The following is an 18,057-nucleotide window of genomic DNA, read 5'->3' on the forward strand; positions in this document are numbered from 1 at the left end:
GTAACTTGTATGAACTGCTGAACTACGATCATCTATATAGATTTTTTCCATTTGATTACGTGTCATAGCCATACAAAACATTGGCATTAGAACATCGATTAGTATAAAGATCATTCAATGAAGCTGATACAGAACATGTGAGATAGTGTGGAAGGAGTTGATTTCAATGAGGAATAAAAGATTTTATTGAAAGGTGATATGTGATAATATTACGTAAAAGTGGAAAGTGTAGTAGTTCACCTCTTCTAAGGTCTGTGTGTGTCAACAGTCCACGCCCATTTATTCTTTCAGTCATACCAGGCTGGCACCCTGCCACTGAGACAATCATTAGAATTCAGTTGTATGCCATTGACGGGAGAGATGAGGTTCCCTATTCCTCAGCACCATAACAGAAAAGAAAGACAGGACACACATGCACACATAAAAAAAACAAAAAAAACAAAAACAAACAGATGCCAGCGTGGAGCATCTTGGGTGCTATCTGAGGAGGATCTCTCCACACAAAGGGACATTCATTGGTCTGCCAAGTATCTGTGGAGTGCAGGAACAGACCCTAGAGTCTAGCGACAGATGATGATCTTATCGAGGGAGGGGTGGGGGGTGGGGAGTAGGTGGTGGTTTAGGGGGTGTTGGTGGGTGTAGAGGGTGAAGGTGGCGGAGAGGGGTTGGTTGGGATTCGGAGGAGGGGGTACAGCTCTTGAGCCACATCATGAGCTCTGTTTTGCCAAGTGTGTGGCATTTGAGATTTGGATGATGAGGATCGCTGAAGAGAGAACACAGGCGCTGGCTTTGTTAAATCTCCTAATAGCCCATTATGAGCTTTCCTCTTGGTTCAGTCTGTTGTCTGCAGTTTGACAGGTTAAACGCTGTTTTTGTAGACAATTCTATTGGAGATGTGCTTAGGTTATAGAATTGGGATTTTGGGGCTTTTAAGAAATGGAATCATCAGTATGACATTGAGTTTTTGCAACCATAATAAAAAAAAGAATAAAATGTCAGCAGCCTAACCGATAACAGAACACATCTGTCAGTATATTTTTGCAATGTGACTAAACCTGTAAATGCTCATCGAGAACATACAGACGTGCATGAAGGGAACTCATTATTCATCCATGGGTGTTTTTGTGGAGATCTTCCACTAGTATCTGCAACAGATGTGACAAGCCATCTGTGAGCCAAGGTCCTCAGGCAACATTTGGTGTGAGATGCACACAACTGGCACCTAAACATGGTGGACCACAAACCGCACAAATTGAATCGTAGCCCCCTTTCCCCCCCTTCTTGCACCTACACTACCCATTGCCCCATTTTTACTCCAAATGTCCCACCCAAAAAAGAAAGGAAGGCTAAAGGAAAGGAGTCAGAATCATTGGCTGGGGATGGCTTGAGCTGTTTGTCAAGCGGGGCTAAACAGGAACTTGCATCCAAGCGGTTAAAGGCCGTGGGTCTTATCTGAGGACAAACAGAATGCATCAAGCGGTGGCTGTTGCTCTCAGTGATGACGACCAGCTGTGCACCAATGTTTAATTATTTCTCTGTAATGAGCTTACCCACCTTCCACTGCAGCACCAGGAAGACAGCATGCAGCAGCAGGAACACAGGAGGGGATGCAGAGAGAAAGGAAGAATGAGATAACGCTGTCCAGATTATCTCATTTTCAGGACGATTCCTAAACCGTGCATGTGTTTTCTCTAAACCATTATCTTTCTGTTTGGACCGTATTTGAGTTGCACTGATTTTGTATGTACCTTTAACCACGATTTGGTCAAAACAAGTGAATTTTTATAATGGGTGACATTTATCTTTTTATTGTTGCCGGAGTGACCACCGCTGATGAGTATATGATCAGCAAGGTGTCAGTTGTAGAGGGTAATAACACTAGCCTGATGCTTCAATCATGTTTATGCATGCAAAGGAGCACATAAGCACACATTTCCATACCAGCACAACAGACGGACACAATAGCGTGCCACAGATACACGGCTGATATTTACACAGTAGAACGGGGCTGAATAGGTCATTATACCACATACGCATCGGAAAGTTCAGTGATCACTTCAGCCCATTCAGCATGAACCGAATGCCCCGAATACTTATTAGGCACATGTGTGAACAAATAGGTTAAAAGACACAATGTTAACAACTCATGTAGGGTTTGTTTGAATAATAATACATGATGATTATTTGCCCAGCTTGGTAATGTATATGTGACAGATTGGTTTCCTGCTGAAGGGTCAGTCCGTCAACTGGATTGCCGTAGAACAATGATGATGTTCAGTGCCTGACCCGTATCTCTGACCTCCCGAAGACCAGCCCAGTGATCAAACAGTCACATATAAAGGAAACCTCAGATGGTTCAGTCCTGATAAAAATGGCCTTTGTTTGAGTTTGTGGAACTTCTTGTGTCTAGAAAGTTTACAGAATCAGATAGAAGTTGCCGCTACGGATGTCTGAATCATCTCGCTTTCTCCATCAAGACTTCTTAGTGTTGTCAAGGCAACCACTCGGAAATGTACAGTTGAGAGCTGCGTATTTTCCCTTTGCGGCACACGCACATAGTCACATGCACGCACATACACACACACACGCAGAGAGAGAGAGAGATTCTCTTCAGTAAACTGTGTCACAGCCTGCCATGGGGTTTATCATAACTATTTGATTAATCACCATCCCGAAAAAGTACACTGAATCTAAGAGATAAGATAGTGGGGGGTGTCAGGGAGGTGAGCACCAGTAGTTCTAACAGTGCTATCCAGTTTCACTGTTAATTAACTGGAGCTCTGCACAGCACTAACAAGGGCCCAGCCTTCCTGGAACAACAGAAATAGGCCTGCCACTAGCTGCTCTCGTCAGCCAGGGAGCCTGCACTGTCTCACAGAGATTATCTCAACACAAGACACCTTTCAAGTAAGGTTAGCGCGCCATGTGTCTGAGGAACACCATCAGATGGATGCTTGCTTGATTTGCTTATCCATTTTGAAACTGCTTGGCTTTAACCTTCACCGCTTACTGCGGGGCTTTGAGGGAATAACGTGATCGCACTCGTAGGTTTGAGGGGAAAGGACAATGAATGAAATGTCACTGTGATTTGATGTGGAACTTGTGTGCTATATAGAGCACTATGGCTGACTGATTTGGGTTCTGGTGTGTTTTTAGGAGAGCTGGATGCATTCCTTAAAGACGGCGAGCGTCGGATCCACAGCCGGCAGCAGCTCCCTGTGGGGACAACATGGGGACCCTTTGAGGGGAAGATTGAGATGAGCACTGAGAGCACTGCACTGGTATGTCCTTGTTTTGATCAACTACTGAATGATTCTGAATGTCTGGGTACCACTGTCTAACGTTAACCAACCACAATTGTGAAATGAGACACAAAATAAATCAAGAGGGCTTAAACACAGTGGTTAGAAATTACTGGATAAACCGAATAAAACAAAAATAATATCGAGATCTTCCAAAGTGTAGCGCGTAGAACCGGAAGCTACACAACGATGGAGTGCCCAACATCACCCGTGGGAGTCGGAGTTATGGAGGACGATTTGGAGCGGTTCCTGCTCTCAAGAGAGGTCCCAAAAGAAGATGTCATGCGGATGAAGAATCTCGCAAAGGTTTATGTCTCTCACGTATATAAAAGCCGTGTCTACAGCAAGAACTGATTTAATGTCTTCATATGTGAGACCCATACCAAAATAAAACTCAATAAACTCCCACGGAGGATGCGTATACTCCATCGTTGTGTATGTTTTCTTTCCAGTTACTGACCCGGAAGCACATTGCTTTAAAAGAAAAAACTGCGAGATCTTGCGAGGTCTCGCAATTATTTTGTGAGATCTCGCAAAGGTTCGTTGTTGTTGTTGTTTTTTTTGTTTGTTTGTTTTTTTTTCACCCATCACATTTTTTTCTCCCCCATGTCCCCATTGCTCTGTAGGGATCAAATGTTAAACCAAGATTTTTAACTACAGGTTTAAAGCTGCTTGATAAGTATCACGGATTTGACCGTACCTGAGCAGAAATATGCTGCAGGCCTATAACAGTGTGTCTTGCCATTCACTTTTTGAAATCAGCTAGTCCTGTATTAAGTAACAGCCAACATACGTCAGAGGTCTGGTTTATAATGTCTTACAATTGCTGAAAGAACGCTTAAATAATAAAGTGGTCAAACTGTCCACTGGTCAGTTGCACATGATTACTAAAATCACAAAGCAAGTCATGCGTGATTTGATCCAGTCTGATACATTTTCCACCAGCCGAGAAACCAAATGACGCTTTATTAATCACCTGCTTCAGATATATGAAATATCAGTAATTGATTTATCAACCATAATTAAGCCATAGGTTGCAACTTATAACCCCATTATAAAGCATGTCTTATTAAAAAGTGTTAGTTGTTTGGACTAAAGGGATCATTAAAATCTGCAGTGAAATCGCTTTGTTTGCTCAAACTTTGCCTTTAGCAGCCATGGAAACATGATTACCAGAAAGTCCTACATCTGAAGACTATATTAATGGCAATTCCCATGACATTCAAACCTATTGAGGTGACTCTTCCGGGATCCAACTGGCCCCCAATAAAAGCCTTTGAAGTGCATCCATTTTAACCATTTAATCTGCATATTTTATGACAAACCACTTTAATTGGTGGATTTTGAGCTCAGTCCAGGCTTCAACTGAATGAAGTCAAAATCCATTATTTTTGATGTTACCCTGCACACAGCAGCTTTATATCTCTTGTTTCAAAGATCCCAGCAGAAGCTCGTGTTGACCTGCTGCTCTGGTGGAGTGACAAGTCCTCCATGGGTTTGATACTCCACTCTGCATTTGGATTAATTAAGAAATTCCTATTAAAATTGTAACCAAGCTCATATTCAGCCTGTTAAGAAACATAAGGAAAAGTCCATGAGGATTTTTGGCCCTCCCCCCGTTTTCCTAGATTCCTTAAACGCACAACTTTATTAAATCATTTTCGGTGCAGTTTTGACTGTTTTCTAAGCTCCCCTCATGGTTTTGAAGTCATCAGTGGCTTTAAATAACTCAGGCCGTATTATAGCCATGAAATATGGCTTCTCTCAGGGTAAAGCCAGTTATCCTTGGGCGGAAAAGTGATTTGACAGAGAAACACCTCAAGTTGCCTTCCAAAGTAACACACTCCATATATTTCTCCGACTATCTCTGCATGAATTTCCCTGAAAGGCATCCAAAACCAACCTTCAACTGTCCCTCAAATGACCCTCAGACTCTCTAAGTGATGTCATATAAAACATCTTTTTGACTTGCTTGTTGCTTGGGTGCTTTTAGTAGATCCAAACTTTTCAAATTCATCACGCTACCAGTTGAACAAGATGCATAAAATGATTGTTGCTCTTGGCAAGAGTGATAAGTTCTTAACTAACTGCCCTCTGAGGAATTCATTGCTGCTTTCCAGATCCTCCTCAGGTTTTCTCTTTTTTCTTCGGCGAGCAGGTGCTGGTCATCACCTGTAATAGGCTGTGGAGGGGTTACAGAATATGCCAAACCTCCCTTGCAATTAAAAGCAGTGGAAGAAGCTTTGGCATATTGCCTTTAAGGATCTCGTGTGTGTCTATTCTCTAGGGGGCCCTTTCAATGCTTTGCTGCTTGCTCCCCTCCCCTGCTAAGTTTCATCTCTCAAATAAGGTAGTGGCTGTTAGCAGCTTCTCACTATCGCTCATTAAAGGCTAGGTCAACCCAACTGGTATGTTTTGTTTTATTGAGCCTCCTTTTAGGGTTCAGCGTAACTTTTTACTTTGTTTCTTAGACACAGAATGAGCCAGAAACTCTCATTTTTACAAGCCACTTGGGAATCATCTCATTTACAGTAGCATAGTTTTATTTCTTTTCTTTTTTTTTTTTTTAAATCAGACCTCTAGTTATTGAGCTGTTGCCTAGTTAAACATGCAGCTGTTTGCAACATCCTTAGTATGGTGTTGCATTTATCTCTGTTGTTTCAGTGGGAGGCAAGGGAGCTGTGCAAATCTTCAAACACTGACACATCAAGACAGGAACAAACCCTGATGCCTCACCTGGAGAGGGAAAGAGGGAAAAGTTGAAATAACAAATGCGAGTGTGAGGAGAGAAAGAAGAAGAAGAAAAAAGCCTGGCTAGTTTTGATGCATGTCAGGGCGGCCAGTGCTGCAGAGCAGGGTCAGAAGGTGGTAGAATGCGTTTGAGGTAGAAATAAAGGCTCATTGCTTCATGGGTCTCTACCTCAGCTAGGAGGCACTCTCAGTCATTCTTATGAAGTGTGACCTCCACAGACTATTAAATCTCCCTTTACCCTCTTAGATTTTTTGAAACCACGGAGGTGAGTGAATTACCCGAAGGCAGCCAGGTATATGGCAGGAGTGACACCTCTCTCATGCTTGAAACACATGACCCGCTGGTGAGATATTGATATGCCCCCTCTGAAATCAAACATATATTATCCCATCATCCAAACACATCATTTAAGATATGAGTTTTTAGAGGTCAAGCTATTTTTGTCGAGCCACCACGTACGGTGCATAGCTCCGTTTCTCAATCCTTGGCATCACGCCCAGAGAGGGACTAAAGTGTAATGACTCCTTAAAGTGGCTTACAGTAAATAATGAAAATACAGTGAATTAAGCGGAATTTGCATTAAACTGGACAGGAACAGCACTTCGGTGCATGTAGAGCCATTTAGAGGAGAGTATGTGAGGTCTGACTGGTGTCTGGGGAGTAGTGCTGTGGGTGGAGAGGTGGGTAAGGATAGGAGGAGGGGAGGGTTACTGGTCCCTAGAGGTAGCAAATGGGAGCGAAAGCTGGAGCTGGCCTAGCTATATGTGCTGTCGCGTGGGAGCTGATGTGGGCTGGCTGCTGGTGGACGACAGGCCTCAGTAGCTGACCGCAGTGATGGATGATGCTGAGAAAGAACGGCGAGTGGAGCGTTACATGCGGCTGTCCAGGCAAGCCTGGAAAGAGAGGTATAAAGCTTGAAAAAGAAAGAATGAAAAGAGAGAGAGCACGAGGGGAGAGAGAGGAAGCAGGAAAAAACAGAGGGGAAAAAGCATGACAGGAAATCTGGGCATCTGCAGGACAGAGATAGGGTCACATCTCGACCGTTTATCAAAGAGGAAAGCAGATTTCACAGCTGATGGGTCGGCCGTGGCAGGTCGGTAGACCCCAGGGGCTCAGCTTGGCATGAGGGACTGGAGTTATAGTTATTGCTGTTGCAGACCTGTTAACACAATCACTTTGCACTGAATTGGACAGCTCATATTTCTGTCTGTACTGTGGTATTTTTATACATTGTTTATCAATCTTAGATCGCATATAGATTACGTGCAGAGCTAGTTTCCACATGTAGTATTTTTTAAAGTAGATGCAGCTAAGGTAGAGAACTCAGCCTAAATTGGAGAAACAGAACACTTTCAACTAGATTAAAAGACAGAGACCAGAGTCTGAACTGATGGCTGAGTCACTGACCCGGAGCACTTTGTAGTAAGTGAGGTAAAGGCCAGGTAGAGGAGGGAGGGGCTCAAAGCAAGCAACACACACACAGACAAAACAATAAGGAAGAGAGAGAGCAAAATTTAGAGAGAATAAAACACCCGAGAATTGCCGCTGAGCTGCTGCTGTTGTCAGCCTGCTTTCTCTGCTCTGTTCCTCTTCCTCCTCATCTCCTCTCCTCTCTCCTCTCCGTCTGACTGATGGAGCTGCCAGAGCACCGTCTCATCCCTCACTTCTCTCACTGATCAATCAGACCATTAGACTCCAATTACAGCCGCAGCCACGGCGCAGGTGAGCGACGAGCACATTCAGCCGGCTGCCGACAACGCCTCCGCCCGGGTTCCTCGCACTCTCCAAATTAACACAAATTAATAGTGACACTCAGACATAAATGTCTGCAATCGAGGGGCTAAATTAACAGTCTGGGTCGAAGCTATTGAGTAGCAGGTGTCTTTAAAAGCGGTAATTACCTATGCTGGACAGAACCGGGAGGAGAGGGTGGCCCACGGTTTGCCTGGAGTAAGAGGCCTGGCCCTGGTGAGCCTGGCTTCCATTGTAGGTGTTAATAATTGATTGGGAGGCAAGCTATTAATGAGCAGCAGATTTAGAGCTCTGTTGTAAATGTGTGTTGATGAGGGTGTTGCCGCCTCTTGTACAATGCCTTACCAATGCTAATTACTGGGGCTTAGTCAAGGTGCACTGTAATGAGTCTGGATTCAATAGAATTCTGGTCTTTATGTGTTTTGAGGGCCTTTTAGTGCAAATTACATGGTGATTGTAATGCATATGACTTGCTTAAATCCAGATTAAGATCTATCAGGCATTTTTTATCTTGTCCTGTATCTTAATATACTTGCTGTATATTAGTTAAATTTGCTGTGAGCATAGGTTTATGATAAAATAAATCTGCTAATGTAATCTCTCTTCCATTCAAGGGTCCTGATACAAAGGAAATGATTGGGAAGGTTACAAGGACATAGTAGAAGTCAACAAGCACTATAGGCTAATTGAATATAATAACCAATTTAGTCTTAACATAATATTACAATATGACTTTTGAATAAATGATAAATCATCATAACCATGATAATGCTGGTATATTTTATCAGTGTCTCAGGCTATGTGGAATATTTAGTGTGTTGTAGGAAAACACATATTACAAGTATTAGTCAGACAACCTGTGCTACATGTTTGTCTAATTCTCTCATTTGGAATTATTAAAGATACAAAATGACCCTTTTATTAATTCTATTCCTAAGTCTCACACTGAAAGAGTATAAGAATTGTGTTTCTGTTGGAAAACATTGGAAGTAGCTATTAAATGCTTGTGTGCTTACACATGTGCACAATGTGTGCATATATTCAAGTACACATGCATACGTGTTTGTTTCGGGTCATACCGTAGTGTCTGTGTATGCGTGGGAGGGCATGTGTGAGCGCCTGAGCGTGCGTGTGCAGACTGTGTGCTGCTTTTAGCTGTGAACAGAGAGCTTTAGCTTGAAGACTACAGAAGAGCGAAAATGTCAAGATACTGTCCTAATTTTCACCTGGGACAGAGAGAGAGGCAGAGGCTGTCAACCGATGGAGTGTGATTATTGTGTAATTTAGTACAAGGGTAGGAATATGGGCCCGTGCAACCAAAAAATGCTCCAGAAATTATTCAGCCCATCACTCAAGCCATTTATCTCACCCCTTTTGCCCACCCTCTCCCTCCAATATGTTTATTGTTAGCTACCCCTAAACTTTAACAAGTGGTGGCGGATTTTTCTGTTTCAGAAATTATATTTTTCTTCTTGTCATTGCTTCATTAATCAAGAGGAGGCATTCTGAAAAATGTTTTGTTTTGGAGGCTGCAATCTATTTTGTGTGTGTGTGTGTGTTGTAGTTAATCTGCGCCCGTGGCAGGTTTCCCCTCCGAAACGCAGCGCTAAGCAGCGGTATCGCAGGCCTATTGTTGTAGCCTCTGTCATAGCAAGGAGAGCCTGATGCAGGCCTGGGCTCGCCTGATAAGGAAAAGAGGATTCAACATGGCTGGAAAGGAGAATCAGTGGGACTTGAGAGTGGAGTACGGATGGGGCAGATGCGCTCGCACACACACACGTACACACACGTACACACATACGTACAGACTCACACAGACATACAGAATGATACACACGTGTTCTACACACATACAGTCACACATGAGCCGACACACACACAAATCATCACCATCATCACACTGGCACATGCCCAGGCAATTATTTACAGTAACATCCAATTACATATGCAAGAAGGCACCCCAGGATAGGACCTCTCTGTAGCATAGCTGCTAAATGACACACGCGCGCGCACACACACACACACACACACACAAAGCCTGGAATATGCATGCACATGCACATAAACAAACAAGCCATTTAACTAACAGAAAAGAAAAAAATCAACAATTTGAAGGCCAAACATTTTGATTTATGTTTGCATTTAAAGGTGGCCTCTGCTTTCTATCTGTAAGTCACACTGTCTTGGATATGGCTTGAAAACACCAGACATTATCAGGACTAACAGGATTTGAATTTCTGTGTTGGACACACAAATAATTTTGGCACAAAGAATGTGGCTTCATCTAATGAAATAATGGGCCCAAATTTTAGGCGGAGAACCAATTTGTGATTGCATGCATCAATTATTTCTTGGGTTTAAACCAATATCAGGGCTGGGGTCTCTTCAGATGGGTAAAATGGTAATTATCTGGCCTGCTTTCCCCTGCTCAGTGTCATCCATATATTTATCGATGGCATTATCGATGGTTTTCATGTTCTTACATTAAAACGGGGAAACATCCAAGCAAATTCTATTGAAGTAGCCTTTTAAATCTGGGCTTTTTAGTGCAGATCAACACGACATTGATGTCTGTTTGTGAGTCAGATGGAGAATGGATTGCAGGCGTGTGGCAAAAGAAACCCACAACCATTGTTTTCATTCCTTTTTTTTTTTTTTCCGACTGTTATTTACATTTATTCCCCAAGCCTGCACTTTCAAAGTTTCTGTGAGCATGGCTGGAACTCATTGCCACCCACAGCTCCATGTATTAGCCGTGAAGCACTCAGTCAGTCAGCTAGTCAGAGCTATTATGGCCACAGCCGAGCTCCACTGTTTGAGAGATAATGCATGGTTGACTTGATCTACAAGTGAACCTGACATTTTGCTGTCCTTACATCACAACACAACTACCCAAACTGATATGGCAGGTCCCCTGATAAGCAGAGCAGGACTCACTGATTTGCTTTGTGCTCTCTGTAATGGCTGCATGGTTTCCTCAAACATACCAAGGATACAGTGACTAGATCAAAACACAAATATACAAGTCAGTGCATTTATGGTTTTTCTGATTTTGTAAGTGTAGCATCTATGAATGTGTTATAATTACAGCAACTGGTACCGAAACATAAACCACGGTTGGCGACGATAGTGTCAGTGTTTTTTCAAAACTAAGACCACATTTCTCAAAAATCCTGTTGCTCAATCAAAGGATCAAAGACTTCCTATTTATCTCCTCAAAAAAGATAAATAAGTAAATATTGACAGCGTTTGATTCATTAGTCTTCCCTTAATCATCTACTGCTTTTGCTTTCGGCAAATTACAGTTAAAGCACCTGTATGCTAATTCATACTTGTACTCCACTACATTTCAGAGGGATGTATTGTTCTTCTTACTCCACTGCATTTATCAGACAGCTACAGTTACTGGTGGCTTTTCAGATAAAGATTTTAAATTAAAAACAAATGATGAACTTTTAAAATGCAATGTAATTATTTGGATTTAACTACCCTATAGTGTATAAAGTAGTAAAAAAATGTGCTCCACCACAACCCACTGCAGCAGTAAAACTGTTACTGATACATGAGAATTAACAAGCATATAATGCAATACACAATTATACAACACTCAGACAGACATTTTCTGGGCAGAACAAGTACTTTTACTATTCCTATAATCTGGAAACTTCTGCCTTCACTGCCCTTGTCCTGTTTTTTGCTGTCAGGTCATGTCTTGTGCTGCTAAGCAGTGCAGGTCTGGTTGCGCACAGATTTATTGATGTAAAAAAAGCAGCTACTGTACAGTACACTGGAAACATTCAATTCCTGTCACCAGTTTCATTATTCACATGAGATAATTTAAGCACATCATTTAAGCGCTGAAAATGTCTTTATTCAGTCATTTATTTGTTCTCTAGTTTTTCTGTGGCAGATTAATCCAGATAAGATGAATATGCGTTATTCTGCAAATTTCACACCTAGGAAACATTGCTCATGTCTCTGTAATGACATGGCTCCATCCTCGCAGACACTGAGGATGTGGCCATGCTACTGTAATGCCTCCCTGCAGCAGTGTGTTCAGCCATCGCTCAGCAGCAGCAGAGCACGACCGGTGATGGCTAGAAGCCCCAGTGAGGCTGCAGGTCCTGGGGGGCCACTCTTCACACCCGCAAGGCTTGAGGGTGAGCTGGGTGTCCCTGCCTCCCTTCCAACTCTGTGTGTGTCTGCTGTCAGTGGCCCATCAGGGAGCGACACAGTCTGGATCGCAAACTGTCACAGTGAAGAGATGTAGTATCTGTATGCTTATGTTTTCTGTACATCGTGAACATACAAAAACAGCTCGATGTGAGCATTAACATTCATGAACAACTGTTCCATTTGGGATAGCACAACACTTAAACGAGTCACACACTATCACTTCCACACTTATCTCAAGAGTTTTATGAATTTGAATGGCTGCTTGCTTGTAGCAGATTTGAGGAGATGCTTCTTTAGCTGATACAAACAAATAGCCTAAGCAAAGCTATGTTTCAGTCTTTACAGGATGTAAGCCTGACAGGCAACAATAGTCAAGCTCAGAACTCCCTGGCTTCACACGTAGCGCCTCGTTTTTACAGCACGCAGTATGCCTTCCCAAATGAATGATTATCCAACACTTCAATACACAACAGACCTCTATTGCAGCAAAGGCGCAAGAGGAGGAAGAAGAAGAAGAAGAGGCAAAAAGAAAGAAAAGTGAAACAAAGTTGAGTGGTGCCAGCTGCTTTGCCATCTGTCACTGTCACGGCTGCACTCTTGATATGTTGAAACAACTTTCTTGAAAAGTGGTGAAGATAATCCTCGACTGTTTCCATTTGCTAGCCCCTGATAGCCCTCTTGGTATTCCAGCACAAAGTGACTTCAGAGCGGGTTTTCTGGTAGTTGTAGATGGCTGACTGATCTCTCTATTAGCTGGGATTGTAGAAATATAAAGCTGCTGTCCTTATCATCTATTTTGAACAAAGTTTTGAGATTTAAAGTTTGCGTTCTCCATCTTTTGCCACTGGTTAGAAAGTGAGAAAATGACACTTTAGAACATCTCCAAAATCATATATTATTTACAGCCAAGAGCTTTCTACATAAGCATTGAGACTCTTAGAAATTCAGCAATTTTCCTCCTCATTTTCCCTCTTGGTTACATTGGTGAGGGAAGTGGAGAAGCACAGAAGCTTTGCTTGCTTCACCTCCCTCAGAGAAAGAAGGATGGCCACCCTACAGGGAGGCAAACCCCTGCTGGTAGACCTTGATAAGTCCTTGCTGTCCCCTGTCCTGGCCTTAGCCCTCTGATCCTCAGCCTAGTTGGCTCAGGGCCTACCAAAGACAAAGCCCTGTCAGAATGACTCAGGACAGATGAACAACCAAGCAGAAAAATTCAAGTCTTTTGACCAAAAAAAAAAAAAAAAAAAAAAAAGGTTAGCATTGAAGATAAGAAAGCTGATAGGTGCTGGAGGAGATGAAGGTCTGGACAGTGTCCATTCGCTCCCTGGTGGTCCAGCAGCGCCTCATTAGATGGATGTGTATGAGGCTGTCAAAGCAGGAATATTATACCACGGGGTCGTCAGCAAACTAATTGGGTAACAAAGACCATTTCCAGCTCGGGAAACCCATCTTTTAACAGTCCGCGTGCTGAGACTCTGATAAGAGAGTTCACGTCTAATGCATTTAGTGAGGGGCAAGTTCACCATCTTTATCTTATTTACTTAACTTGGTGTAAATATTGTTGGTCTTTTACGGTGGATTTAGTGAGACCCCATTTCTCTGAAGTGCACCCAAGGATCAAACTATATTGAACACTGCAGCAATATGTAGATGATCAGGTAGTATGCAAATCACAGATACCTTTGTTCAGTTTATTCGTCACCAGAGCAAAGTTACATTTGTGATGCGTGTGTTTCCTCTCTTTGTTCTTTATCTCAAATTGTTTTTAATTTGTTTTACTCTGCTCTGTGTTTATTGTAATTATTATTCTGTCATGTTGGATTGGGGTAGAGCTCAGTTTCTGAATATCTGGATGTGAGATTGGCTGCACAGACTGAGAGAGTCTCCTGAAAAATAAAATCACATGCAGTACAGTAGATGCTATTCTAATGCATCATGAAATTTATAACTCCACCAGAGAAGAGAGGGGAGTTCAAAAGAATATTAAAATCCAATACCTAAAGGGGGGCACCGAGGTTTATCTTAAGTCAGGGGCTTTATTCAAGCATCATGCCTACTATTTTATTGTTTGTCTTTATTTACTGCCTCTGACTGATCCTAGTTTGCCAAGTGTGGTTATGAGAACAGGGATTTGTTGTGACCCCATTGACTGACTGACTCTTGAGTTCCCTTTCTTCCTCTTTGAAGAAAAACCCCAATCCACATGTTTATTCCCGACAGAGAAAGAGTGAATCTGTCCAGAGAATATGCCACCTGCCACCTTGACCCCCAGGGGCCATGGTAATATCCATACAGGTGAACATTACTGGCTCCGGGTTCCCTATTATGTTCCCTCACACAGCTTCTCACTGCTCGGGGAGTCAGCCCTAACTTACATGCAAAAGATCAAACAAGTCCTTCCCAATTGAATTCAAATGGGAAATTTCAAGTAATTCAAACAGTGAGTAGTGAAGCGACAGGGCTGTTCTGTCCTCTGACCAAAGCCAAACACAAGAAGTGCACGTGTGTATATGTGCACTCTACCTGCAAGACATGATTAAGTCCTGGAGCACATGCATTACAAATTCAGCTTTCTCTTGTTTACAACTTCAAATAGTTCTCGGGACATACGCATTATACATAGTTATGGCAGTACACATGCATTTGCTTGCGAAGTTGAATTAAACATTGTCCATTACAAAGGAAGTTGGGGGTATTGTTGTATGATGCTGAAGGCCTGGGGAAGGAGGTGAAGATGATTCATGTAGAAGTTTTGACTGAATCAGTAGAGAGTGATGTGGGTGATGTAATATTAGAGGAAAGAAAAGGGGAGATGAGAGGAGGGTGGGAGATAAGAGGAGTGAAGGAAAGGAAATTAAAAGACAGGAAAGGAAAGGAAAGGAAAGGAAAGGAAAGGAAAGGAAAGGAAAGGAAAGGAAAGGAAGGGGAAGGAAAGGAAGAGCAAAAGAATTCATAGGAAATGTCAGAAAAAGAAAGGAGAGGAAATATATCAAAGGATGGGAAAGGAATAGCAGAATAAATAAGAGGGAAGGAAAGGGGGCAGGGGTGAAGAAAGGGGTGCTTGTCTTCAGGGCAGGTACAGCTTACACTAAACTGTTTGGCTTTGGAGTTGGAGCACCTCAGTGTGCCTGAAGGTCTTGAAAAATGGAGTATGGATACCCCTCCTTCTGAATCTCTATTCTTCTCTCTTCTCCTCCCTGATTTAGCAAGCAGCATATTCAGTTTAAAAATGAACAAAAATAATGGTGCAAAATAAAAAAAATAATAAAAATCATTTCTAGATGTGCTGTTAGTAATTAAGCATTGCTCCGAAATCAAAATACCGTGCAGTCAATCGCTAATCTGGCTTATTACCGCTCTATTATGTCTTAACCAAGCAACTGAACGTACAGTAATCATGCAGTGCCACCCATAGTCAGTATAAATACAACCACTGTGAGCATTTCAATGGAGCAAAATAAGTAATAGCTAATGCAGCACATGAACTTTGATGCTTACAGTCCAGTCAGCAGGATAAAAGGTGATTTAAATGAGAAAATATTTATTCCCCATAGCGCCGCCATGATAGCAGCAGCCAAATAAAGGCACATGCGCACAGTGATGGGTGTCCCTTTAAAGATTCCGGGAACAGCAGTGACTCTCTCAATTTAATCGATTTTAAAATGAAAAGTCAATTTAACAAAGTTGAAAAGAGAAAGATGGGCTAAGGGAAGAAAAAAGCATTCTCTTGCACTCAAGCAGTAAACTAACTGCCGCACAGAGCAGGCAGAGATTTCAGCTGAATTATCTCCCACCTCACATTTGCTCTTAGGCAAGCAGTTTAAAAGCCAAGCGATTGAGCCAGTGATCCAATTTGAAATGCAGAAATGATTAGAGCAGCTTGCCTCATTTCATATCGAAATTCTCTGATTTATGACAGGGCACCAGCCAAGATCTATCTCTAAAGGGAATTAGTGTGCAATTCCTGCATATTTCTGTTATTTAGTCTCCCAATAGCAGATGCTATAGCCTTAGAGAGAGAGGGAGAGAGGGGGGAGAAAAAGGAATGAAAGCAGTATGTAGGTATCTTTTCATTTCAGCAGATGTAACCATGGCCATTTAGAAGAGGGAGAAATGGCACAAAAGCAGACTTGAGAAATGAAGGCATTTCCCACTTTATGTAGTATGTTGACCAAGAATCTTATTTCAGGGTGCAGTGAAAAATATGCAGCTCCTAACTAAGCATATACACAGCTTTTCCAAGCATGGATAGCAGTGGGAGAACACAGACTGTGAGGCTGGCTCTGGCCGTTTTATTCAACAAAAAAGACCCTTGCAACCCATCCATCCTTGAGGCTAAGAAAATATTAATACGCAGAGCGATAACGAGGGCTAGAGGAAAATCTCCCTTAATGAAATTTCCAGTTGACCACATGCAATTTGTTTCATCGCAGTGAACAACTAATTGCAAAGGACGTTATCAAGGTGTGAGTGTGCTGTCTGCTGTAAACTGACTGGTAAAACAGGTACAAATCCTTTATCCTCACTCCCATGTTAGAAACAGAGAACATATAAACTTGACATTACCCATACAGAAGCTTGTTTTTTGTTATATTTATACTGTTGGTATCGCCGGAAAAGAACACGGTACTTAAAAATGATTTGCGACATGTTGCTAGGATGCTAACACGGGGTCAAATGTAATGAAGGGGAGAGAAAGACAAATGTATTTATCAGTAATTTAAAAAAGCATTTTTTTTTTTTTAGTGGGGGAAAAGGGAAAAACAGGCAATATTCAAAAGATGTTTATACCATTATTTGACTTCAGCATTTCCACTGGTGTTTTTGTTTCAAAATGGCACTACTTCATACTGAGTGGGTGTTGAAAGCGGGATGTATAAAGCCAATGAATGTCTTGAGATATTCAGACGCAGTGGTTTTGATCTCTCAGTTGTCTAAATCCTGCAGCTGTGGGATCAAGACAGATACAGTGCCAGTCAGTGACCTTGGTGGAGGGAGAAAAAAAAATGCAATGAGGAAAATAATCATTCCCACCAAGGTTTGTATCGATTTCACCTGCCCTGACCATGAAGCGGGTTAAGAGTAGCCAGTGGTGGTGAAATGGTCAGCGGTGATATCATTAGCTTGTTGTTTACACAGGGAGGCAGGGAGTTAGAAGAAGGCTGAGTGTCACAAGCCACTTTCTTCTTCACCTCCTTCAGCTGATCAGAGGATCATGGTATCAAGGAGGGATTAGTAGCGACTTGGGATTTGTGTGATTGGTTAATTTATTGCGGTGATGGCAGGTCTTTCATCTATGGCAACATTTAATCAGCGCAGCCACAGAGGCTATTACAGGTTAGCTCCTTTCTGGAGTCAGTCCGGCTGTGCCATCAGCTCTATCACAATTCCCCTGAAATTTCCAAATTATCTGGAACAGGCTTTAGCTTCTCAGTAATAAAAATTAGAACAGATTCCTGATAGAAGCTTTTGCTCACACAGGGCCAATTATAAATAGTACAGCCCTGCCTTGGAAGAGGGAAAGGGAAGGGGAAAAAAATCCAACTCTGAGAGATGTGCACGGAACTTATCGTTCAGCCCCTGCTCCGCTCTGATCCAAATCCGTGTGGCTGAAAATTTATATTAGATTTTATCACAGAGGCCTAAGTCTAGAAAAATCAATGAAGGTTATCTTTTATGTTGCAGCAACTTGTGGAAATATTGATTTTCATTTTATAGCGAATTTGGAGCATCAGTTTGTAATCACTTCCTCGCTGACTACACTGTTTTGGTCACTGTATCTCTTACACGAGGAACGGTAACAGAGCTCAGAGGAAAAAAAAAATACCGGGAGAGTATTGAAACCACTGGAGTGAAGGCAGAGGGTGGATAAACCATAACACAGTACATAGACAGGAAGGCCAGAGGGGCTTTTACAGGCTCTGACAGGGATGATAGTCTGTAAACTGATATTTAACACTGTATCTCTATAAATGAAACAAATATTTACTTGTTTTTCAGTATCTCTTTATTTGAAAATCTATTAAGAATACCCGCAATAAAATATGATATTGAAAATAGGTTAAATATATTCAT

General features: G+C 42.1%; 1 protein-coding gene across 1 annotated transcript in view; it reads left to right on the forward strand.

Annotated features, from left to right (window-relative positions):
* The window catches only part of zfpm2a (zinc finger protein, FOG family member 2a), a 116,429-nt gene that overhangs the window by 51,571 nt on the left and 46,801 nt on the right, over nucleotides 1-18,057 (forward strand). The window contains exon 4 of the mRNA XM_076737735.1: nucleotides 3,157-3,281. Coding sequence (XP_076593850.1) covers nucleotides 3,157-3,281 — 125 coding nt within the window. The remainder of the gene's footprint in view (nucleotides 1-3,156; nucleotides 3,282-18,057) is intronic.

This window comes from Chaetodon auriga, chromosome 8 (genome assembly GCF_051107435.1).
Source record: "Chaetodon auriga isolate fChaAug3 chromosome 8, fChaAug3.hap1, whole genome shotgun sequence".
NCBI classification, from domain to species: Eukaryota; Metazoa; Chordata; class Actinopteri; order Chaetodontiformes; family Chaetodontidae; genus Chaetodon; species Chaetodon auriga.